Raw genomic sequence first — 26,474 nt, 5'->3', positions numbered from 1 at the left:
CAGAGTTCCTCTCCTCCCCTTTTATCTTCCTTTCCACCAAGTCCTTAAAAGTCAACCACATACCAAAGCACAATAAGAAATGCAGTAGAGGGACTTCCCTCGTGGTCCAGTAGCTGACTCCGCTCTCCCAATGCGGGGGGCTCCGAGTTCCATCTCTGACCAGGGAACTAGAACCCACGTGCCACAACTAAGAGTTCGCATGCCGCAACTAAAGAAATCCCACATTCCACAACGAAGACCCAGTGCAGCCAAATAAATAAATAAATATTTCTTAAAAAGAAATGCAGTGGAATATCAAAACTAGGCTAATAATACAATTAAGTTGGCCTCCCAGAAATAGTCCTTGTCATTTTCTTTTTTTTAGTCTCCGACCATTTTGAGTTTGGCTTTTTCCCTAGAAATTAAAAAGGGAATATGGGGACTTCCCTGGCGGTCCAGTGATTAGAACTCGGTGCTTTCACTGCCGTGGCCCCAAGGTTCAATCCCTGGTCGGGGAACTAAGATCCTGCAAGCCGCTTGGCACGGCCTGGTGGCCTAATGGTTAGGATTCCGGGCTTTCACTGCCTGGCCTGGGTTCAATCGGTGTCCCACTTTGACTTTAGGATAGTATAGAAGGAAGCAAGAAAAATAGTACTGTATTTCTCCCTGTCATCCTAATTCCCAGCAATCATGCGGAAGAGAATAACAAGGCAAATGTCTCATTTACTCACTTTGAAAAAGGACTTTCCTTATGATCTCTAGCTAAAATGAAGAAATCAGATTTACCATCCTTCACTTCTTTCCAATAATATTTCAGTGTTATTTGAAGTGATGTAAACAACCCTATCTTCATGCATAAGAAATAACAGTATACCTTTAGTTCAAACTCAAATCAGCCTTCTTTGACAAACAGTGGGACTAAAGTATTTGCCATTTCTTTACAGGATTTAATAGCCATTGGCCTTTGCAATGTCGTCAGTTCATTTTTCAGATCTTATGTGTTTACTGGTGCTGTTGTCAGGACTATTATCCAGGATAAAGCTGGAGGAAGACAACAGGTATGTGAAATAGAATTTGATCTCTAATACAGAAAGACACTTAGGTCTATTCATATGTATATTCACAGAAGGGGATTATATTAGTTTAACTATGTTACTGTTTTAATGTGATGCTTGTTTGGGAAGAATTTGGATTTCATGCTTGGCTTATTTTTTGCTTAGATTTTGTCTTAAAAGCTATCTGTCAATGTGTAACTTGAAAGTCATTTTCTATAAAAATACTGTTCTGTTAAAGGCTTCTATATATTAGCCCACAAAAAGCTACTTTCCATGTAACATACCTAAAAGATAATATTTCAGATAAACCAACCATCACCTATTAACATTTTTTTCTATGGGGAGATATATTCTCAGCCCTTGTCTGGGAAAATAATAATATAACTCTCTCCTTCCTGACAGCAGAACTAGAAACTTTCCTGGCTTCCTCAAAGGGCATGACAAGAGGCTTTCATGATAGAGAATAAAGTCTTTGTCTAGGTGAGCTTAGGGAATTTATGACCATTCTACCTTTGTGTAAGAGAAAATTATCTAGGTCAGACCCTCTTCAGGTATCCTGAATTAGTAAACTAAATATATAGGGGTATGGAAGGGAAGAAGGAAAGGGAAACTGTTGGCAGAGAAGGCTCTAAAGGCAAGCTCTCTAATTGTAGGTAAGAGATTTTTTATTTATTTATTTATTTCATTTATTTATTTTTGACTGTGTTGAGTCTTCTTTGCTGCGCGTGGGCTTTCTCTAGTTGCGGCGAGCGGGGGCTACTCTTCGTTGTGGTGCGCGGGCTTCTCATTGAGATGGCTTCTGGTGTAGTGGAGCACGGACTCCAGGCGTGTGGGCTCAGTAGTTGTGGCTTGTGGGCTCTAGAGCGCAGGCTCAGTAGTTGTGGCTTGTGGGCTCTAGAGCGCAGGCTCAGTAGTTGTGGCGCACGGGCTTAATTGCTCCGCGGCATGTGGCATCTTCCTGGGCTAGGGCTCGAACCTGTGTCCCCTGCATTGGCAGGCAGATTCTTAAACACTGGGCCACCAGGGAAGCCCAGCAAGAGAGTTTTTAAGTCCAATGTTCATGAGTTTTAAACTGACTAGATAAAAGTTACAACTTGACAACATGAGAGATGTCCCATCTCAGTTATATAGCATGAATAAGTGTCAGAGAACTATCAGAATTGAACCTGGAGTAAGCCCATGGAACGAGTCCGGGGATCAGGAGGCACAGAAACAGTGACAGAAGTCAAAGACAAGCTTACGCCACAGCAGCACAGTAGGGAGGTATAGCCACGGTGAAGAAGTAAAATGTCAGAAGAATGGACACTGAATTTGAATGGGGAAAGATAAAGTGTCACAGTCCATGGGTAAATATAAGTGAAATATAAGGTGAAAGCTAATAAAAGTCAGAAGATTGGGCAGGGGTGAGAACATGGGTCTAGAGTAAGCCCATACCACATGATTTTATGTGGACTGAGTTTTTTTGTCATAGAGCTTCTGCCAGACACATTGGCCTTTAAGGTGTATGAAGCTGTTTTGCACTACTATTTGACCAAAAGAAGTAAGATGAGTTATGTTAAAAAGAAGGATGTTCAATGCAAGTGTGAAAAAATTTTGAAGTCAAAATGAGAGGATTTTATGGTAAGAAAAAGTGGAAATTTAGGACAATAGTTCCCACTGACTTGTGACCACACACTTTGTTTATTTAGTATACAAGCATAACAGATTTGAGGAGAAAAGATGCATGTGGTTGGAAAAAACTAAATCACGGTACAGATAAAATTAAGTGCAGAATAAATACAATAAATTTTAAAATGCCATAAATATTGCAAGAAGGAGAATGATGGATAAAGTGAGACTTTCATGGATCATTGCAAGAGGGTTAGGATATGTATAGATGGAGGGAGGGAAGAAGGGCTTCAGTTCAGCCTCAGAGTTGCCTTTAGCCTGTTGGACAAAGTGCCTGCTTCAAAGGTTGCCGATGGCTCTCATTCTGTTTTCTGCTATGGCATTGTTCTCCCCTACCAATGACATCTCTCTTTGTGGTACAGTGATCCTTCAAAGGGAAGTATGTCCCCAGGGATACTGGTAAGTCCTTCCCCAAGACCCTGACTTGCCCAGGGCAAATTGCTGGTTCAAGCAGAGAATGCCCCTGACCCTGGCCCTCCACATCGGAGCTACCCCACCTCCAATAAGTTTCTGATCTGGTCTCACTCAGCCTTCTTCATCCCATAGCAGGGGTTAGTCTCTCTACCCTTTTTCTCTGGGGACTTTTGATTCACTCTGCCTAAGAACACCCCCACTTTTTCAAAGCTCCTCAGGACTGCAGGAAAGAGAGGCTAGGGGGCTGGCTCTGAACCTCTCTGACATGACTTGCCACCAGGAGCCACTTATGTGTATATGTATTATGTATGTGTGTATGTATGTATGTCTGACATAAATACAAACTGTATAAAATGTGTCTGGATTTCACTTTAATTTCTTCCTGTCTAGAACCCACTTGTCTTTACTGGTTGTAGCAAAACCTATCAGCCCTTCCAGCCATGGCCTGGACCTGCTCATCCAGTTCTGACCACTATGCTTCCCTCTTCTCTATGACTGGGCTCCTTTCCTTGTTCTCTGCTTTCCAAGGACCAGCCTTCTTGCCTTGTCCCCAGGCTCCCAGAACTGCTTTTAAAAATGAGTTATTGGGCTTCCGTGGTGGCGCAGTGGTTGAGAGTCCGCCTGCCGATGCAGGGGACACGGGTTCGTGCCCCGGTCCGGGAAGATCCCACATGCCGCGGAGCAGCTAGGCCCGTGAGCCATGCCCGCTGAGCCTGCGCATCCGGAGCCAGTGCTCCGTGACGGGAGAGGCCACAACAGTGAGAGGCCCGCGTACCGCAAAAAAACAAAAAAATGAGTTATTATTTTAAGAAAGAAAAGAAAAAAATTATCAAAGAGAGAAATGAGCTGTGTTCTTTTTAGAGGAAGCAGATAGGGCAGTGGAGAGAGCCTGGATTTTGGAGTCAACTGGTCAGGTGGATTGAAACCTGACTCAATAGTTCTAGATGTGTGACCCTGGGCAAGTTACTTTCACTTTCTGAGGCTCTAGTCCTTATCTGTAAAATGGGGATAAGGATAACCTTTCAGTTGTGAGAATTAAACTGGATGACAATAGTGCCCACCATAGTGCATGTCACTTAAGATGTTCAAATATCAGAGCTTCCACCCCAGGTCCCTAGTGCCCTGGCTGGTCCATGGTAATGTACCGTCCGCTGCTTATGGAGCATTTGGTGTCTGAGGGTCTGCATGTCAGTAGTGGCTGTGTTTTATGCGACCTCAAATTGCCTTGAATCCCCAGAAAGAAGGTAGAGTCAGTCTTTGTTCAAGAAAGACTGAAAGAGTGATGGAAAATCAGAGCAGAAAAGCAAAACATGCATGAGATGTAAAGTTGTACATGCTCGTTGTCTCTAGACCCTGTTCAGGCACTGAGTCTGGGATTCTGAGAGCCATCAAGCATCCTCTTAAGGCACAGTGCCACCAAGGATGGCCCTCTGATCCCAAAGCCCAGTCCTTTGCGTGTGCAGCCATGGGGGACACACAATTATTGGCAGGCCTCCCTGAGCAGCAAGTTTTATGGGATTCAGTTTCTGGTTTGTGCTCATTTTAAACTAGGTTTATACAGCTAATTTTGGTGTCTGTATGTCTTTGCTTCCTCAAAAATAATCAGAAGAATTTTGGAGAAAGGAGTAGAAGGAAGGAAAAGTCCTGATATATTTTCCTGTGCTAATCAAAGCAGTTTCTTCTTATAGTGCAAGACTGCCTGAAGCTAGACTCTAAAACTCGATGCAGCAACAGGCTGATATGTACATTGGCTGGAGGAACTTATGGCTTCAGTTACCTTTTTTTAGTTCCACAGTGTATAAAATGTTTGCCATGAGAACTTCCTGAGGTTCAGTTACAGTGATCCATTCTGCTGACTCCTTCTCCCTTCACTCTTCTCTCAAGGTTCAACTTTTCCATCTTGGCTTGGTCCCATTAGCTGTGCATCAGTTGGGATGGGGAAAGAAGGAAGTAGGATGTTGATTTCATTGCGATTATTTTCGGCGATACATTTATATGGCAAATAGCAGTGAGTAGTGAGAGGGAATCCAGTAGGAAGTTATTTTTTTCACACCTAATAAAAAAAGAGAAAAAAAGTTAGAGAATCATTGCTGAGTGGTCATTTAATGGTTTAGATTTAAGGTTGCTTGTTCTTGCTTGTATATGCCATTGTTTTGATTTGTGGTTACATACAGTTTTATTCCCCCTCCACCCCCATCACAGTGGGAAATTATGCTGCTTTATATTATTTTTTCTTAGTAGGGGCTTAGACAATGGAAATTTATCAATAGAGGATATAATGAATTCAAGATTATGTCCAGAGAGCCTTGAGATTATAAAGGGAACTATGCTTCTTAGCTTTCTACCTGTATTTGCCCATCTGAATCACTGCTTACCAAGTAGTACTGAGCCCAGAGTAGTCAACCCAGGTGGGATAGGATCCAGAGCTCCTATATACAGCCCTGACTCATGTGCATAACCTTTTTTGATGGCAGTGAGGCAGAGGGAAACTGAAGTAGGAGAATCAGAAGTGAATGTCATGGTGTTTTTAAGACAAAGCACCACTGAAGCTGTTAGATGGGAAGTTATCCAGGCTCCAAAAGAGCGAGGTGGAATGGTTGGGATTTTAGGGCTGACAGTGATGACTCTACCAGGGCTTTTCTAAACTGTTCAAAGAAGGGTTAAATTTAGGATGAAATGCAGGCTGGATTTTAGGAGACTTCAGATTCATAGCACAAAGCTATGGCAAGAAAGATTCAGATATCCAAGACCATCTGGGACTTTTCAGAAAGCCTTCATACGTCCAATCAACAAGAATTTATTGAGTACCTAGTATGTGTTTAGCACTTTGACAGGACCTGAAAATGTCAGTTCACCAAAAATGCACTTATGCTGGATGGTTATACTCAACCCCTTTTAAGAAAAAAATGACATGCTTCTCACCAAGCAGAAGGCCTCAGTTGCAGACAGGGACAAATACATTCCTGATGGTCTCTCTCCAACTGGCTCTGTCTCCTCAGCTTGCATCTCTGGTAGGCGCAGGTGTGATGCTGCTCCTGATGGTGAAGGTGGGACGCTTTTTCTACAAACTGCCAAATGTAAGTAGAACTAATCAAATAGTTAAGTCAAGAAAGAATGGATCTCCAGATTACATCCTGGTGGGGCATCTCTGAGGAGAACTGCATTCAACTGATCCCCAGTGGTGGCCCCAGCCTATTTCTAGTTCCTTTTCTTTAAAATAACAGCCACTGCCTCACAGGATTGGGAGTTAAAGAAGATAATATGTATAATATAGAGAGAATGGTTTTGAGCTAATAATAAGCGCTCAAACAATTGTTATTCTTCTCATTCCCGTTAATCTTTTTTTTTTTTTTTTTTTTGCTTAAGCTATAAAGTAAGCTTTGGAAGTAAGGATTCAGTTAAACATGACCAAAATAGACTTCTGATGCCAGAACACCCAATACCACCACAGACTTGGAAGCTCATTGTGCATTCATGCCATCTGTTTTCCTAAATAGTTTCCAGAAGTCCTTGTTCTGCATTCATGTGAACTCAATCCCCCTACTGCTGCCACACTGCCTCTTGGTCAGTTCAGAACACTAAAGGCAGCATCTAAAAATTGAGTTTTAACTCTGTGTTCAGCTAGGATGCCTCTATATACTTATGTGCCATTTCTTCCCTTTGTGTGAGACGGATGACCTTACATTTAGAGATGCCAGGTGCATTAATTACTAGCTAAAATCGATTTGTTCTAAGTGACAATACAGATCAATGCCCAGTCATCATAATTTCCTTTTAAATTTCCTTAATGTTCCCTTTAGCCATTTTTAGATAGTACTAAGGGAGCGGGGAGGAGATTTTAGTCCTGGTGCAGCAGCTCGGTTACACACTGAGGTGGCAGCCCCTAAGCTGGAGTGGTTGTAAATATTATGCCCATCCCTTTGAATGCGTTTATTCCACCTGGTAAATATCAGGTTTCAGTAGAGCAGGACCATCTCAAGGCTGTTGCTGCCTTCTGCTCTTGTGATTCAGGGACCTTGGAAACCAGCCATGGAATATATGCATGGTGGGTGGGATTAAGCTTCTGTTTATCACACAAGCTGTCCTCTGATTCCCAGCAGAAGCCATCTACAGAATTTAGTTTATATAGCACCTTTGGTGCTATAACTCTTGGGAGTCTATTTTCGGAGGGCCACTCACTAATTTACTTTGAACAATGATATTTTTCCATTCTAGAAGAGTCAGAATTTTAAAAAATCTCAAATAAAAATCTGTCAGAATTCACTGAAGGGTAGTGACAAAAGTAGGTAAGCCCACCCTTACTATAAATATGTTGGGGATAGAACAGCCCTTGCTTTTGGCCAACCATGTTATATCATGTTATTTTTGTATCATCTAGTTAGGATGTTTCTGGGTGAGGAAATGTGAATACAATCTGATCAGTGGAATATCTGAATTTCTATAACACTGGAACTCTATGAGTATTAAACTACGAATGATTCCTTCCATCTTTGAACGACTGTGAATAGCTTGTTGCAAAATCCTTAGGAGAGTAATTGGTGGAACATCCTGGCTAGGATCTCAACTAGTTAGCAACAGAAACAACATAAATTTTTTAAAAACGTAATACAGGGACTTCCCTGGCAGTCCAGTTGTTAGGACTTCATCTTCCAGGGCCCGGGGTACAGGTTCGATCCCTGGTCAGAGAGCTAAGATCCCACATACCTCATGGCTAAAAAAACCAAAACATAAAACAGAACAAATATTGTAACAAATTCAGTAAAGATTTTTTTAAAAAGTCCTCATCAAAAAAAAATCTTTAAGAAAACCATAAATGCAAATACTATATTCAACATTGTTCCAATTTTGTGTGAAAAAATACATAGGCTATACCAAAATGTTAACAATGGTTATCTCTTGTATGATGGAAATTATATATAAATTCAATTCTTCTTTATACATGAGCACGTTTTATCTTAATATTAAGAAAGGTAAGGGCTTCCCTGGTGGCGCGGTGGTTGAGAGTCCGCCTGCCGATGCAGGGGACACGGGTTCGTGCCCCGGTCCGGGAGGATCCCACATGCCACGGAGCCGCTGGGCCCGTGAGCCACGGCCGCTGAGCCTGAGCGTCCAGAGCCTGTGCTCTGCAACGGGAGAGACCACAACAGTGAGAGACCCGCGTACCAGGAAAAAAAAAAAAAAAAAAGAAAGGTAAAAATTGTATTGTATATTATATCATGAAAAGATTTTTTTCCTCTTCATACTCCATACCTCAAGCCAAAAATCTGGTAAAAGCCCTATGAAGTTGAATTTCATATCTTTCCTATCATATCTCCCTGCAAATTGTGGAAATTTTGGGAGATTCTTGACGGGAAAGAAGGTGAAGATGGGAAACAAGTAATTTCTGCTGACTTCATCTTTGTTCTTCCCTCCTCTACTGACCTGTTAAGACCAAGTGGTCACTGAGTAACCTCAGAAAATAAGAGTAAGCTTGGATCCAATCCATTCCTGATGATAGGATCAGTTCTAATTCCCAGGCAGAGTATATACAAGAGAGGATGGCTAGGAAAAGGATGAGAAATGTTTCTTAAAGTAGGTTCGATTCTACTTTGAGGCCCTGATGATTTTACATCCCTATGAGTATCCATCTTCATTTTCTTACATTTAAGACACTTTCTTTCCCTTAAAAAGGGAGACATGCTTACTTTTAAAACTTTGGAAAATTCACAATAGATAAAAATCTATTTTTTAGATAGACTGGTTACACACTGAGGTGGCAGTCTCTGAAGCCTTAGTCACAAATAAACCACTATTAACATTTTGGCATATATCTAACCAATATTATCCTCTATAAATAGATAATACTTTACATAATTGTGATCTAACTGTACAATCTGGTATTCTTGTTTTAATTTAATATGTAGCATGATACTCCATACTATAACTTAATCATCTTAAATTAGGTTATCTGAATTTTTGTTATTATAAATAACACAACAGTGAGCAATTTTGTACATCTACCCTTTTCTATATTTAAGATAGATTTCTAAGAGTAAAACAAAATTTCTGTGTGAAAGCATATTAGCATTTCTTGGTATATTGCCAAATTATTTTCCAAAAGGGCAATACTCAACACCCATTTTTACGGGATGTCCTCAATGTTTTAAATTTGCTAATTTAATTTGATGGACAACAATTGGTATCTTATTGTTGAAATAATTGTAGTACATCATGATTAGACTTGAAAAAAGCCCAACTGAAACTATTTCAGCATTCCTGTGAGTGGAAATTCTCTTAATTTGTCATCCCTTCTGAGAATGGTTTCTAAGCAACATCGGTGACATATATTATGTCAAGCAAACTAGACAAAGCAAGGCCAAGTAGGCAAAGAAGAAAAATGGCCAAAGGTGCCAGGCTCCCTGAGGGCTTGCCTCAGACACCAAAGTGACAACATGGAAGCAGAAGGGGCTAGATGATCATGAGCTGCGGGTACTCTTCCTCTCACTGTCAGGGTAAGTAAGCAGTGACCTGAATCTAAAAGGGGCTTGTGGATTTGGGCTGTCCACGCGCCATGGAGGGCGAGGTCCTGGGAGAGGACGCGCTGCTGCGGAAGCTCAGGGACAGCCGCCGTCGCTTCCAGAGGCGCATGCAGCAGCTGATAGAGAAGCACAACCAGCCCTTCGAGGACGCCCCGGTGGTGCAGATGTCCACGCTGACCTATGAGACGCCCCAGGGATTGCGAATTTGGGGAGGAAGATTAATAAAGGAAAGAAATACAGGACAAATCCAGGGCTCCCCGGTGAAGACGGACGACAGGACAGATGGACCCATGCGAGTCCCAGCTGGAGGTCACGAGCTTCCCTTGCCCTGCACACAAGGTGAGGATTCAATAAGCAGTGATACTGATACAACTTTATTCCAAGAAGATGTGGTTGCTGGTAACTTGATGCCTGCAGTGCCCTGGAGCCCATTGAAAAATGAGCTAAGGAGGAAGTACTTGACACAAGTGGATATCCTGCTGCAGGATGAAGGGTGTTTGGAGTGTGCCAGTTACGGAGAGGGAAAGGACACCCGTGTGACTCTGGTTCCTTCATTGGCCTCGCCCGCCAGGCCTGCCAGAGGATACTACGGTGGCGTCTCTGAAGAGAGCCCCGGTGGCCCATTTCAGCCAACCTCATTGCCCAGAGAGGGTGATGCTTTGCACTCTTGCTCAGCAGGCCTGGCCCTGGTGCCGAGGGGTGATGGCATCTCCTTACAGGGAGGGACCGGTGGCAGCAGCTTCTCAAGCAGCCCATGCTCTGAGGCTGAGGACATCTGCAACGCAACACTCAGTGATCTGTACAAGGGCATGCTGCACTCCATGAGCTGCCTGCTGGGTGAGGCCCTCCTGCGTCATCTCCACCAAGACGTTCATCCGCCAGAACTGGAGCTCCAAGCGGAGGCACAGATGTAAGAGCAGAATGGACAGAACGAGCTGCAGAGGAGGCAGGCGCTCTCGGAGGAGCCCCCAGGAGAGACGTCCACCCGGCTCCGAACCTGCGAAGGACGTGGCAGTGTTAAGAGATCGCGAGAACGTACTCGATGTTTCTGGCCATAAGATGGGCTTAAAATTGGGAAGGGCTTTTCTTGAAGTAAACAAACCCCAGATCCACGCATTCGCTTCACATTGGAAGGAGCTTCCGAGAACGCCTCAGCAGCATCATTCTTCATTGACTTACTTAGACTCCAATGCAGTGTATCATCTTGATCAGGAAAATAGATTCATGACATTAAAGTGGTTGATTTCTCCTGTAAAAATAGGTTCTAGACCCAGAGAACCGCCGGGCGAGGGAGGGAATCGTTATAGGGAGATTGAAATCAGATTTGGCAAGCTTCATCAGGAATATTGCTCGAATCTTAGGAAGCAGCCCTGCCTGACTTACCTTCCCGGCTCCTCGGCTGTGGATGTGTACAGAGGTGGTCCAGCAAGCCCTGGTAGCCCCCAGGGTGTAGAAGCCCACAGGTCGAGTAGCCCTCTCCGCAGAGCAAAAGCTAAGAGGTTGAGTGAGGGTTTTGAAAGCCTGGGCAAAGGATCTATCAGAGAGGGTAGCTGCCCACCAAAGAGTGATTCCTTCCCTTCACTTTCAAAGACCGACTCCACATGTAGCCCGGGCCGCTCGGAGCAGACCTCTGACCTTGCTTGTCAAGGAAATGATCTGGGAGGATTTAGGAAGTCAGTATCACTCAACAAAGCCATTTCAGTACCCAGGGTACAACCTCCAGGCTGTGCCAGGGCTCGTTACGATGACATTAAAGAAAAATTTGACAAGCTTCATCAAAAGTATTGCCAAAAATCGCTTCAGCAGACTCAGGTGCCTTTATGTACCAAAGCATCTCCAGATAAAGCAAGTGTGGGAGTTCGGTATCAAAAAGAAGACTTCTCAGGAAAATTCCATCCAGACTCTGGCTCCCAGGCCCCCCAAACTTGTCACCATCACCCCAGCAGAGCATTAAAAGTCCCCTCGGCTCAAACACAATTAGGGCCCCTCCATCTACAGGTTTTGCTCTTGATGCCAGCTGGGGCCATCAAGTCCCCACAAAACGACGCCGACTATCAGACCCTCAGGTGTGCAGACGGTGGGCTGGACCCTGGGATTTCTCACCTGTGGGCAGAGCCATCCCGAGGCCTGGGGAAGAGGCTGGCTCTTTATAGGTCACCTGGGAAGAGAAGAAGAGGAAAGAACAGCACATCTTCCAGGATGGAAGAGAAAAGTGATTTCGTGTTAGAAAACCTCAAAGCTGAAAATCTATTGCCAAGTTATTCTGAAGTATTCCCTCTTGCCTCTCTGATTTTTGTGTATTTTTTTAAATTCTCAAGAATATGTGACAACTTGCTTTGCTTATCTGCCCTTCAAAGCAAATTTCTATGAAATTGGTTCCGTTGAGATGACTCTCTGGGTCCTTGGAAATTATTTGAATAAAGTTGACCAATTTAAAAAATAAATAAATAAATAATAAATAAATAAATAAAAGGGTCTTGTGGTAGCTGTACCGGCCAAATGAGTGACCTGGCCTTGCCTTGTTTTGTGCCTTTGACAAATTATGGAGGTGAGCAGAGAAAAACGTGAAGAATACTTATTTGATTAGACAATGAGTCAAAGCATGGACCTGGTATTTTTATGAAATATCAGTGCATAATATCTCTGAGTGGCAAGGCTGACTAACTCTCTGTGGTACCTTTGTGGAAATTTGGGAGTTTTACCCCTGAAAGGAAAATGAAACAGTGTTTATCTTTTCCTCACAGGCTGTGCTGGCTGGTATTATTCTGAGCAATGTCCTACCCTACCTTGAAACCATTTACAACTTACCCAATCTGTGGAGGCAGAACCAATATGACTGTGTGAGTGTAGATGTCCTGGGTGGGGTGGGAAGGACGGAGGGGAAGCCTGCAGAGAGGGGAAGAGAACAAACAAAAGAGATCAACCGGAAGGCACTGTCTGATGCCTAGTACTCTACTTTTGCTTTAAACAGGGAGTCAAGGTTATTGGTGCAGGGAAATACCCATTCCAACTATGCAAAGTTAAATAAAATGCAATTAATTAAGTAGCTGCAGTTACATACATATCTAGTAAAAAGGGTTTATCACACTTCGCATATTTGAATGACTTTTAATCCAGTTAATAGAAATACATTCCGGGATGGGAGACACAAATTCTAACAAGAGAAGGAGGTGTCTTTCCAGGAAGAGTAACTGATGGAGCGCTCTGCTTCTCTCTAGAGCACAAAACTAGAGGACATAAAGGGGAGACAGCAAGAAATAAAAGATGGCAGACATGATACAATGAGAGGAAAAGCACCCAGAAGAGGCAAAGAGATAGGAAGAGGGATCATTTTTGGATGCAGGTCCCTGAGAAGTTACGAGGGGAATGTTGTCCAGTGCACAGGTAGAGCTTCTAGTCTTAGGAGGAAGGATAGCCCTTCCAAGAGACCTGGAGAGAACGGGGGAAGGTTGAGTGCAGATACTAACAAGTGGCAGGTGGAGGGGGAAGTAAATACTTAAGGGAGTTTCAGCCTATCTTCTTTTTAAAATTTTTATTAGAGTATTATTGATTTACAATGTTGTGTTAGTTTCAGGTATACAGCAAAGTGAATCAGTTATACATATATCCACTCTTTTTTAGATTCTTCTCCCATATAGGCCATTACAGAGTATTGAGTAGAGTTCCCTGTGCTGCAGCAGGTTCTTATTAGTTATCTATTTTGTATATAGTAGTGTGTATATGTCAATCCCAGTCTTCCAATTTATCCCTCCCCCCTCAGCCTATCTTCTTTGTGAAAATGAAAGTCAACATCACTTGTTGAGAGTGATAGAGAAGGTGGTGGGATAGGGGCTTGAAAAGATTCCCAATAACTATCATAGCTCTTAAAATAGCAACCACTAATTTGGTGAGTGTTCTGGGTTGCTTCACAAATAATATTTCTAATCTCAATAAATCCTATAAATTAGATACTATTATTCCTATTTTTCACACGAGGAAACTGAAGTTTTAAGAGAGAATTAAAGAGAGAAGTGACCAAGGATGCATAAAAGAATTGCTAGGTAGCCCTGGGATCCAATCATTTGTGGTGGCCTCGGTTCATATGGCTGTGGAATTTGTTCTCTAAATCCTAGGTGTTGGGAGAGAAAGGGTAAAGGTGAGTTGAGAAAGAAGACTTGTGATTTTCTCAATTCTGCTTGTTATCACGGTCTTCCTTTTCCCTTCTTCCTCTTTTCCATAAGCTCATTTGGATGGTGACATTCACATCTGCAATTTTACTGGGACTGGACATTGGATTACTTGTTTCAGTAGCTTTTACCTTCTTCATCATCACTGTTCAGTCACACAGGTACTTTGTCTCAGGTAATAGGAGGTGGGCCATGGCAAGGTAAGGCAACTGTGACCTAAAGGCAAATGCATTTACTTTCAGAACTAAGATTCTCCTCCTGGGTCAGATCCCTAACACCAATATTTATAGAAGCTTCCATGACTATCAGGAGGTAAGAATCCAAATCCGCCCCACTCCTTTGCCCAAAGGATGGGGTGGACCAGGCCTGCTGCTTAGTTTTTCTATAAAACCCCTTTGCTCTTGTCTGCTGCACGGCAGATATGCATTTACAAAGGTGGGGAAAGCGATGCAGCCAGTTAAGGATAATTTTAAAATGTACTTCGGGGGAGGAAGGCCAAGAAAAAGAGAGGTGTGAGGAAATGGAGGGGAAAAGAAGAAAGCAGGAAAAGCACGGGATGAAAATGGGAGGAAGGAATTTGCTAGATCTTGCTTCTTATAAAGAATACAGATTCTCCAGGAGGTTCTAAGGATTATTTTTTCTTACTCCATAAAAGAGCTGAAAAATTTCCCTCAAGTTTACATTTATTTGTCTTGCAGGTTACAAACATTCCAGGGGTGAAGATCTTCCAGTGCTGCAACTCCATTACATTTGTCAATGTTCACTACCTAAAGCGCAAGCTGTTAGAGGGGGTGAAGGCTTTCCTCCCCAGCCTCTCTCCACCTGCTCCCCTCCCCTTCCCCGAGTATTCTCCCCTCCCCCACTCACCATCCGTATGAGACCCCCTCATATGCCTTTCAGGTTGAAATGGTAAAGGTGCCTCTTATAGAAGAAGAAATTTACAGCCTGTTTAATCAAAATGAAGATGGCCCCCAGCAAGGAAAGCTTTGTTGGTGTATCTGCAACTGTGATGAACCGGAGCCACCGCCCAGGGTTAGAAACATGTCTTCTTTTCTGCATTTTTCTCCACATTTTATAAAAAAGAAGTGCACTAGCAGTTTTTTAAAAAAAAAAAGAAAGAAAAGAAAAGAAAATCTAAACCCCCTCAGGGATTTTAACTCTTAGACGAACCATGAGTAATTGGAAATCAAAGATTTCTACTCAGAAATGGAGACACGGGTTCCCTTTCAGGTTCAGATCTTGCCCTGAAAGTAGGAGGCAGGGGGAGATGTCCTGACTCCTGATTCCCTTCTCAATGGCCAGCAACTTATCTGAGCACAGAGTACAGTCTGCCTGTTGACATTGTCAGTAGTTCCCTGGTTGTCCCTGTTTCCTTGACTTTTATCTTAGCTCCCTGGCTATCGATTTCTGAAAACAAGTGACTTAAAGATTGTTCTCTAACTGCAGCAGGGTCAAGGGCAGGCAGGGTCAAGGTGGCTGGGGTTCCCAAGGATCTGTCAGAGTCTCCTGATGTCTGCCTGTGACCAGGGAAATGATGATTTGGGGTGGAGGGCAGATAAGCAGACATGGGGATTTTACAGCATCTGAAGATTATTTTAGCGGATGAGTTACAGTGCTCATTAATTTCCAACTCACATTTGGTCTAAATATTCCCTTTCCCCAGGGCAGGGCTGTTTATTTCCAGCTTCAAGGCCTTTCATCCACACAAATACCCTGGAGGAGCAGCTCTATCTATACACACACACACACACACACACACACACACAAGAACATCTCCCATCGCCCTCCTCACCTACAATACCAAGCACCAACTCTCATTGCCATACACCCGAATGGAGCATAGGCTCTACTGAGCTCCTGGAAAATACCAACTTCCCTGCCAAGAGGACTGCTCTACTACTAGAATTAACTCTATCTCTAATTTTTATTTTGTATCCACACTGCACTGAGTATTATAGAGAGTATTTACAGGACATCAGAAAATACATTTTACAGTATAATATGATCTAGTATTTATTGATCTCATACTGTGTGCCTAGGACTATGACACTATGAAAAAGGAAAACAAATTTTTAGGGGCCTCTGTCTCCAGGTAGTTCTTTTTTCTTTTTCTCTTTAATTGTGGTATAAAGCGCATAACATAAAATCTATCATCTTAATCATTTTTAAGTGTACAGTTCAATAGTGTTAAATATATTCACATTGTTGTGCAATCATTACGACCATCTACCTTCAGAACTTTTTCACCTCGCAAAACTGGAACTCTGACCCATTAAACAACTCCCCATTTCCTCCTCCTCCCAGCCCCTGGCAGCCACTATTATACTTTCTGTTTCTGTGGCTTTGATTCTTCCAGATGCCTCATATAAGTGGAATCATACAGTATTTGTATTTTTGCAATTGGCTTATTTCACATAGCATAACATCCTCAAGGTTCATCCAGGTTGTTCTTTTTTTTTTTTTTTAATTTTTTCATGGAAAAATTTGAACATATACAAGAGTAGAGACAAGTATAATGAGCCTCTATGTACTCACCATCTACTTTAAGATTTATCACCTCGTATTCAATCTTATTTCATCTATATCCCTACCCACTTACAGCCCCTCAAAATCACAGAATTATTTTGAAGCAATTTATGGAATTTTAATTCAAACTGGGGAGGATTTTCTGGCAGTCCAGTGGTTAAGACTTGGTGCTTTCACTGCTGTGAGCCTGGGTTCAATCCCTGGTCAGGGAACTAAGATCCCACAAGCTGTGCAGTGCGGCCAAAAAAAAAAAAAAAATCAAACTGAGGAAACAGCTCTCTATTAATGTGACATTTAAGGCTATTATTGTATTTATCCATCCAAAAATATACATTTTTTTCACATCTCTGAAATTTAGATGCATTGTACAATTGATGGCATTATTATAGTTTAATTTGCAGTGTTTTGTTTGTTTCTTGACAGTACAAAAAGTAATGGTGCATCCTAAAACTGATGAAATAAGATGGTAAACCATACCATGCAGTATTGTTATGTTCTAAATCGTGTGTTTATATTCTAACCACTCTAAGACTTCAGTTAAAGAGATTGGCATGAACTCAAAAAGGCAGGGAAACTTCACGGTAGTAATGGACTTAAGCTGGGCAGGAGAGAGAAATTTGGATTTATGTCAGGTAGGAAAAAGAAGGATTCCCAGTCCATGAATAGGCTTGGACAAAGACACTGAGGTAAAAATAAGCATGGGATCCTCAGAGTAAGAGGCTTGGCCTGGGCAGTAAGTTCAGGCAGACCCTGCGGGAGTGGATTGTGAAAGCTCTTGAAAAGGTATAGAGTAGACAGAGAGTAAGGGGAGGCTCTCAGAGGTTTCTTCTGCCTGAAGGACCTTGTATCTCCCCAACACTGAGCCAGTGCTCAGCTGTCCCCCAAAGGCCTGCCCTCAGTGACTCTCAAGGCTTGGGGAGCACCTCTCTCCTTTGAACTGTAATATTATCATTTGTCCACACCACTTTTTTTTTAGCAATACAATATATACTACCTTGTTAGTTTTAATCTTTACATTTTTTCCTATTTTTAAAGTTTATTTCACAAGCAACATTATTAGAACAACAGATTTTTCTTAAAGAAACATCACCCCAAAGTATACACTCTAACAAATGAACTCTTTATTTTCCCACATGCCTTACAGTTCTTGTCCATTTAGGTTGTTATTCATCCTTCAAATGGACACGTGCCCTCTCCCCAGGTAGAATCTGGTCCCTGTGACTGCAGAGTCAGCATTCACATCTTTCATGCCATTGTATTCCCGGTGCTTGGTACTGTCCTTAAGCGACATAGGCCTATTAGGAGCATGAAAGGAGTGAAAGGTAAAGACAGCCACACTCAAGTACCTTTTGTCTCCGTAAGGCAGTGTGACAGAAGACATTTTCATTGATAAAAGAAGGAGGTGTTGAGAAAAGGGACTGATGGAAGAAATACTTCTAAGTTCTAGTAGGTGCAGGAGACTAATTAGAATCCAGGGATGAGGGAAAGGAATAAATCAAAGATGATTTAAAGTCTGGCTCACTAAGACAATGATAATGTCACTGATGCATGTGGGGAAGTTGGGAGGGGTGGCTCTGAGTGGTGAGGATCAGGAAAGATGAACGTGGTTTTAGTCACAAGCTGGAAGTGAAAGTGAGATATCTAAGGAAAAAAAGGTATAATGCATAGTCTGCGGAGTTTTCCAAGAGAGAGGGAAGTGAGTTAGTAGATAGAAACAGCATAGTTGCAAATGCTTCCAGGCTTGTTTGAGTCTTATCATAGTCCTCCCCTAACTCTGTCATCCCAGGTTGTTTACACAGAACGATTTGAAAGTAAACGGGGCCTCGACTCGTCCTCCATTAACCTGGTCCGCTGCTCACGTTTCAAAATCATGGACACAAGCCAGACTATGTCCGATGACCAAGTACCGTACGTAAAATCTTCCACATCCCAGAGAAATCCAAACTACAAGGAGGTGGAGAAAGTTCGGCTTTCTGATGACGCCTCTAGGAGCATGTTGATCACACTCCCTGATGCTTCTGAAACTCAGGTTGGGGGTAGAACACTCCTGCCTTACTCGACTTCATCTCTTTTACCCAGCATCCACACCATCATCCTGGACTTCTCCATGGTACATCTTGTGGATGCACAGGCTTTGGTCGTACTAAGACAGGTAAGTACTAAGGAGGCTTTCACAAGAACCCTGATCCCCTCCTACCACCACCATCCCAGCCCTGATCCTGATTGAATCCTGTTACTCACTGGTCAGCTGCTGTGACTCCTAGGCCACTAGGAACTTGAGCACCAAAGACAGTTTAAGGTCAACCAGAATAAAAAGAAAATGAAGCAACTCTGATTTACTAAACTAGGGTTGGTTCCCTAACCATGGCATATTATTTCTCAAGGACTGAAAGATAGGAAGCTCTTAACACCATTGAAACAGCAATCTGTGCCACACCCAGCAACTCCCAGCGTATCCTGGGAGTTAGCTACAAAAAATGTCAAGGAATAGGTTCAAATGCTACAGAAGAAAGTTCACAAGGAATTCTCCACTATTCAGCTGCTCCAAAAGGCACCCAGGTTTGAAGAAGTTGTGATGAAATGACACCCCAAGCATGGGGCCACCCGGTCCGGTACCTGTAAGGATCTTCCCCAGTTCCTTCTTCATTGCCTGCATCTTTGGGTGAAAAGGGCAGGAGAGATTTTTCCTTCAAAGCTATGTTCCCTGAGTCCTGGTTTCTCTCCCACTTTCTGGTTTCTCAGACAGATTTCATTTCTCTCCTTCTTGTACAATATGGACAGTTTAGGTGCATAACTAACCATATTGGCTTTATTATTTAATGTCTCATAAGTATGAGACATTAAAGACATATTTAATGTCTCAGTGTCTTTTTTTTTCAAGCCAGCTTATCTCAGTTTTTAGTCATCTGTCTCACTCTTGCTCCTGTTGGCGATGGCTCAGGTTTACACAACCTGAACCCACTCACTTCCTGGCTCTAACTGCACCCACATTTTTTTAAAAAATTTATTTAATTAATTTATTTTTGGCTGCGTTGGGTCTTTATTGCTGCGCGCAGGCTTTCTCTAGCTGCAGCGAGCAGGGGCTACTCTTTGTTGTGGTGCGTGGGCTTCTCATTGCGGTGGCTTCTCTTGTTGTGGAGCACGGGCTCTAGGCGCGCAGGCTTCAGTAGTTGTGGCACAGGCTCTAGAGCGCAGGCCCAGTAGTTATGGTGCACGGCCTTAGTTGCTCAGTGGCATGTGGGATCTTCCCGGACCAGGGCTTGAACCCGTGTCCCCTGCATTGGCAGGTGATTCTTAACCACTGTCCGTTCCCCCCGCAACCTTTTTTTGAGATATGCTCCTTTGGCTGACTTTCCTTCTTGTATCCTCATATTCCATTTTAACAAAATATTTATAACTGTTTTATCCTATGTCTTATTCCTAAGTGAATATGATTCTGTCTTAAGTGAGTCCAGCTCCTCTTTGGTCTAAGGCAATAGGAAGCTTGTCAGTGGTCTGTGGATGTGTGCTCTGTCCTGGCTTTACTACCACTCACTGTCCATCAGACCCGAGGTAACTTAATAAATTGCACTTGGCTTCCTCATCTATAAAATGAGAGACTTAGAAGAGACTTACATTAAGGTCTTTCCCATCCATGAGACCCTCTCCCCACCAGCACCCCACCCCCACTCCATTTGCAGGCTCAAATATACTTGATAATGTCTTATCTTTGGGACTTTTCCATCTTAGGTTGTACTACTGGGCTGTGTTCTCTTCTCCCAGTCTTACACTATAGCTGTAGCTTTAGCTTTCATTGACTACACTATCGAATGCCTCTTACGTGCCAGACTGAATTGAGCACATTTATATACACTATCTCATTTAGTTCTCACAACAGCCCTGAGAGACAAGCCCTATTTCCCCCTGAGTCCTGTGCTCGCAGCTAGGCAGGGGCCTGTCCAGCACTGGAACTTAAAGCCTCTGACATCATATCACTCTTCCCCCTGTTCTGTAGTATAATTGGGCCATCCTTTCCTCTCTCCTCTCGTCTTCCATTTTTTGGAGGCACCATATGTTCTGGTCCTTGGCATAACCCTTCCATCAACCTGGCCTACATTGATGACTTTCTCCTCCAGCCCCATCATTGAGGCAATGTCCGGCACCTTAACTTTGCAGGCTTCAGAGATTCACGGTACACCCTCACACTTTAAAAAGGCAGGTTTCCCCCCAGGTGTCTGGCTCTGTGTGTGTTCGGGTTTGGTTTGTAGCTTCTGTGGCCAGAGCATTTGAGAAGAATGATTTCTTTGACACTGGCATCACCAAGGCCCAGCTGTTCCTCACCCTCCACGACACTGTGCTGTTTGCTTTGTTGTATCCCACCTTGTTGGAGGAAGTCATTATGTTTTCTTTACTTTATAATTGAAAACTTGAACCCACTAAGAAAAATCCCAGTAGTTGTTCTTATTAGAGACAACCACTCCATTTAAGCTTCTTCTTAATTCACGATATTTCAATCTCCCATTGCTTGTCATTTAGAGTATGTCTATAGTGGCTCTTTACCAAATAACTTTATGATTTACTATATGATCAAGAATGACTTTCTTGTTTCCCCTTGGTAGTGAAAGAAGTAGAGTCTGTCTGTTTTGTTTCTTTTGACACTCCAACTTAGTGCCCAGGTTTGGAACCTGTTGAGTCTTAGAGTATTAAGGTGAATGGTGACTTCTTTTGAACTGAACGTTAAGATTTATAGCTCCAGAGCATATATATATATATATATATAGGCTGAAGTATATCCTTGGGGTCAGTGTCTGATGTTTTACTAAATTCAAATACAACTTTACAGAGCAGCACTGAATATGATCCTCAGGGTTCCTGAATACCATTCCCAACTATATCACTTGACCATCTCTGGGCCACATTTTGCCACCTCTGCTTTGTGGACTCCAGAGAGAAGGAGGTCACGTGCAAACACTAAGCAATAATACCAAGATATGATTGTTCATGAGGCCCGTCCAGTGTGTCCCCATCACACCTGTGCCTGTGTCTATCCCAGCACTGTCCTCATGTGAACATTTATCTCTTCATGTGAACTGTTTCCCCACTTAAGACCATGGGCAACCCTCCCTCTCACTCCCCACCCAAGACCATCTGATTCTCTTTTGTATTCTGGCACTTTAGGCACTTCCTGGCATAAAGCAGTTCACTCATCAAATGTTTACAGAGCTGAATGGGGTGGGGATGCAAAGGTACATATACCCCAGACAAGTGAATAACCAAAGAGGTTTTAAAACTCAGCTAATTAAAAGGCCCTTTCCTCTACTGAGTGTGAAGATCTCTAAAACTGGCTTACTCTCTCCCCACAGATGTTCAGTGCTTTCCAAAACGCCAACATCTTGGTGCTCATTGCAGGGTGTCACTGTGAGTATCTTTCATCTTATGAAGAGGGCTGTGTTTTGTATCCTGGATCCTCTCCTCTGCAGATGTCTGACCCTGTGTGTGTTCCCGGTTTGGTGTGTAGCTTCTGTGGTCAGGGCACTTGAGAAGAATGATTTCTTTGACGCTGGCATCACTAAGGGCCAGCTGTTCCTCACCCTCCACGATGCTGTGCTGTTTGCTTTGTCAAGGAAGTTGCCAGAGTCCTCCGAGTTAAGTGTGGACAAATCGGATACAGTGATACAAGAAGCCTACTCAGAAACAGACAAGGTTGGATGATGTGAAGCATCGGGGTGGGGAGTGGTGTGGTGGTGAGGTGGGAGGAGACACCTAATCAGATAGAGATGAGCAACGTCCAGGAAAGGTTTTTGAGTGTGGCTGTCCCAGAATTTGAAATGTTGAAAGGTTCCCTTACCAGTTGGTAAATAGCAGTAAACCTGAGTCCCAGGTTCCCACACTGCCATGGCATCTGGGTGTCATTCAGGATCCTTTCCCAACTGAAGAGGGGTTACCCAACCCAGCAGAGGCCTCAAGGATATTTTTACAGCAGGCTTGCTTAGTGCCAGTGCCATACCAATTAATAAATATTTTAAATATCTCCCTTAGCTATCCCTTTAGAATCCCCCCCACCACCACCCTTGTGATGGATAACAAAACTGATGAACTAGCAGACGTAAAGATCTGCCAGCCTAACTCTATGGCTAGAGCAAAACGTGGGAACTATAGACAGAGATAAAGCTAAAGAAGATAGCAGGAGGCCCGGTCATGAAGGACCTGCCGAGGATTACATTAGGGGGTTGGAAAGACAAGTAAAATCGAGAAGACATGATGTCCAGGAATGCTGACAAGACCGTTGTTATTTAAGTGGTTGACCATGAAATCCAGGCTGGCTAGAAAAACTAGAGAAATTGGAAGTTATGGATTGATTGAGCCTGAAGCATGGTAAGTAACTGAGGAATCAGAGGGTGCAAAGAAGATGAGAAGCAAATTTAGGCCAGAAATATTTTCTACTTTGCCAGGAACCCATGCTTTCTGGTACCTTAAGTCCTACTGTATTCTGAAATTCCTTGACTGTTCAAAAATTAAATCTAATTGGGAAGTTTTAACCCATCTAATTGTGTGTATTTCAGAAAGAAGAATCAAAACATAAAATGAGCAGCCGTCTTATAGAAGCCCCCAGAAGTAAAAGTCCAGCCTTCACCATACTCCAGGACCCAGTAACAGAGGAGGAATCAGAGCTAGACTTTGATCTGTATCCCACGCAGGAGTCAGAACAAGAGACTGGGCTAGATCCGGACCTAGACCTGGATCACGAGATGGAGCCTGAGTCAGAGCTGGAGCCTGAATGTGAGCTGGATCCAGAGACAGAGACCAAGCCTGAGCCCACATCCAGGCCAAGCTCTCAGCAGCAGTACTAGCCTCTGTATCAGTTTATAACTCCCCAGTCCCCACCTCAGACTCAGCCTAGGACACAGTCAGTAGAGAGGAAGCATCAGCTTATGAATTCATTTACATCCCAGAGCAACGCCAGTGAGGATACCTTGTAGCTGAGCTAGGAATAAGGGGTCAGATTCCCTCAGCAAATCCTCCCCCACCCAAATGTGGCCACTTGGTCTGGAGACGTAGGCTAGTTACAAACTAGCAGTACTTGCTTTGGGACTCCTCCACCTGTTGGCCTTCTTCCTTCCTCAGCGCTGGCATCTCACTCCCAGATCACAATACTAAACACCAAGAATTATCTCTGAATTCCTTATCCAGTTTCACTTCGTTTCACCTTCAGCAGATGTTCCACTGAAGGATTTCCTTCTTCACACCCCTCACCTCTGTGCTTTTATTTTTTTTCAGACCATCTCTAACTTATTCCTCTCATCTGTGTTCCCCTTTCTCTAAAGAGATGAGGCTCAAATAAAATACATAACTCTAGTTACATTTGGACCCTTCCTGCATCTTCTACCTTTTCTGTATTCTGTATGCCGAAGGAAATGTCAGGTGGAAGAAATTCCAGAAGTAGGTAGACACAGTGGGGAAGAGATGAGCATGAAAAAGAAAAACTGTGTAGCATTTGTACTTTATATGTTATCTTCGCTGCACTGCTGCAGTGGGAAATAGGGGGTAAATAGGTTAAGTTAGGCCAGGCTGGGACTTCCCTGGTGGTCCAGTGGTTAAGACTTTGCGTTTCCAATGCAGGGGCTGCGGGTTTGATCCCTGGTCGGGGAACTGAGATCCCAAATGTCATGCAGTGCGGCAAAAAAAAAAAAAAAAAAAAAAAAAAAAAAAAAAAAAAAAAAAGAAAGTTAGGCCAGCCTGTGAAGGCTTGTAGTACAAAGAACTGTTAGGCTAAAAGCACTTTTGCCATCACTCCAAGGTCAGCATCTTATCCTGACAGTGTTTCAGAAGGCCAATAAGCTGTACCACCCAATGAGAATGTTAGCTCTATAGAACTCCCCCTGTCTTCAGATTCACATTCACCGTTGCTTCTTTCTTATAGGTTTTTAAGATCCGGGCAATCTAGGATCTGTACTCTTGGTGGACCAAACAGTTAAAATCTGTGACAGACACAAACCCCTTAGGAACTGGAAAAGTCAATCAAATCACTAGTTTGGTCCAAATTCATTTAAAAAAATGTCCCCTCCTCCATTAAAAAAATTCTAGTATTAAGGTACAACCTGAAGAGAAATATAAACCCCTGGGCAAAGGCATTGGGAATACTGAATTTTATTTCCCACTCAGTAAACAAGATTCCCCTTGCTTAGAAAATCAATTTCTCTCACCTGTTAGATGAAAGAAATACTTCTTAAAATAAGTGTCTCTTATCACAGAGATAACAGGTGCATTTATTCATTCTACAAACATTTACTAAGCATCTGCTATATACACAGCACCCCAAACTCTGGGGTAAATAAAACAATATTATCCCTCCCTACTTTACACGTGCATAAAGTGAGACATAAATTTTGTAACTAGCCCAAGGTCATATACAATTGTAACCCTAAAAGAGGTGGGGGGCCCAAGTTACAAGCTTCATTTGTTCATGTTTACTCAACACATTTATTGAACTCCTACTATGTGCCAGCCACTGTCCCAGGTGCTGAAGACACAAAAATAAGCAAAATGATGACAAAGATAATTATAAATTGTGATAAGTACCTTGATGGTAAAATACAGGAAACAAAGAGGGCATACATCAGGAGGACCTGAACCTATCTTGGGTGTCAAGGAAACTCTTCCTATGGTAATGACAATGACCTTGCATCTGAAGGATGAGAAAGAGCTAGACTGAAAGTAGGTTCCAATGACGCTAGGAGGGCAGAACCAAACGGGGGACCAAGAGTGGTAACCATGGGTAAGTACAGAAGCTGGGCACCCAGGGACACAGCCAGATGGAGCCTAAGGGTGATTACCATGGCACCAAGGTCTCACCCAGAAACTGGTTCAAACCAGGCTGTCGGGGTGGCAGGAACAAGCACAGAAATGTTTCAAAACCAAGAAAACATTTCACATTTAAAACAGGAGACTAGGAAGTGCACAGAGAGCCGTTTCTGTGGGCTGCCGCCCTCTCACTCCAGCTCCCTTCCATTCCCACATTTCCATCAGAGGAAGGTATTTAAACACAGAACCAATGGCTTCTGACAGTCTGGTAGAGTTTAGACTTTGGACCTTTCTGTTATAACTGCAACATAGCTAAATCTTGATTTTCATGCATGACCTCAGATAGACCAACCTGATGCTTGGACTATAGCCTATTTTTAAAGCATATTCTTCATAAGTCCATAGCATCCATCCACTCCTGAAATAATAAGATGAAGAAAAATGGTCAATTGATTGTAAACAGTTCAGCATTAAAGAAAGGATAAAGTGAGTAACAATTCAAAGACTGAGTCTTCTTCCAAAATGCAGATTGCCTGAAATTCTAAGACGTTTCAAACTTTACAAAATGCCATGGTTTGGATTGGTTAGCTCACTTTTCATTGCATGGTCATCATTGCAGATTTTATATCTCTAATAAGAAATTGGGGAAAAATTTTAAAGACTAAAAAACTAGTATAGGCCAGATCTGAAAGAGTATTTTTCTCCATTACTGAAAAAATCTCAAAGTAGTTTATGTTCTACAGTAAATGGGTTATGGGGCATGATTTTCACATATAAGAAATTAAGTGAAATCAATACAACTGCAGAAAACTAGGTTTGGAAAAGAGATTGGTCAAAATAGGTGACCCTAGGTGCTGTCTCTAAATACTAATACATTAAATGTCACAAAGCCCAATGGATTGTAACTTGATCTTACCCATATCTGATTTAGATGACAGTTAGATGAGACTTTGGACTTAGACCTTTGAGTTGATTATATATGAGAAGGACATGAAGTTTGGGGAATCAGAGATGGAATATTATGGTCTAAATATTTGTGTCACCCAAAATTCACATGTTGAAATCCTAATCCCCAAGATAATGGTATTAGGAGATGGGGCCTTTGGGAGGTGATTAGGTCACTCTTAGAATTATTAGTGGGATCAGTGCCCTTATAAAAGAAGCCTCAGAGGGCTTCCCTGGTGGCGCAGTGGTTAAGAGTCCGCCTGCCGATGCAGGGGACGCAGGTTCGTGCCCCGGTCCGGGAAGATCCCACGTACCGTGGAACGGCTGGGCCCGTGAGCCATGGCTGCTGAGCCTGCGCGTCCGGAGCCTGTGCTCCACAACGGGAGAGGTCACAACAGTGAGAGGCCCACATACCGCAAAAA

General features: G+C 42.9%; 1 protein-coding gene and 1 pseudogene across 1 annotated transcript in view; both read left to right on the top strand.

The window, feature by feature from the left end:
- SLC26A8 (solute carrier family 26 member 8) overlaps positions 1–23,285 on the top strand; it is a 66,370-nt gene extending 43,085 nt beyond the window's left edge. Inside the window, 11 exon segments of the mRNA XM_007467293.1 lie at positions 924–1,037; positions 6,116–6,193; positions 12,379–12,474; positions 13,855–13,961; positions 14,043–14,112; positions 14,499–14,591; positions 14,701–14,832; positions 18,113–18,478; positions 21,669–21,723; positions 21,824–22,008; positions 22,869–23,285. Coding sequence (XP_007467355.1) covers positions 924–1,037; positions 6,116–6,193; positions 12,379–12,474; positions 13,855–13,961; positions 14,043–14,112; positions 14,499–14,591; positions 14,701–14,832; positions 18,113–18,478; positions 21,669–21,723; positions 21,824–22,008; positions 22,869–23,285 — 1,713 coding nt within the window.
- On the top strand, positions 8,676–12,004 carry LOC103085655 (Holliday junction recognition protein pseudogene; annotated as a pseudogene).
- Positions 23,286–26,474: the final 3,189 nt, after the last annotated feature.

Source organism: Lipotes vexillifer, unplaced genomic scaffold (genome assembly GCF_000442215.2).
Source record: "Lipotes vexillifer unplaced genomic scaffold, Lipotes_vexillifer_v1.1 scaffold528, whole genome shotgun sequence".
Taxonomy (NCBI): Eukaryota; Metazoa; Chordata; class Mammalia; order Artiodactyla; family Lipotidae; genus Lipotes; species Lipotes vexillifer.
The sequence above is the reverse complement of the archived record's forward strand: the minus strand, read 5'-3'. Positions and strand labels throughout refer to the sequence as shown.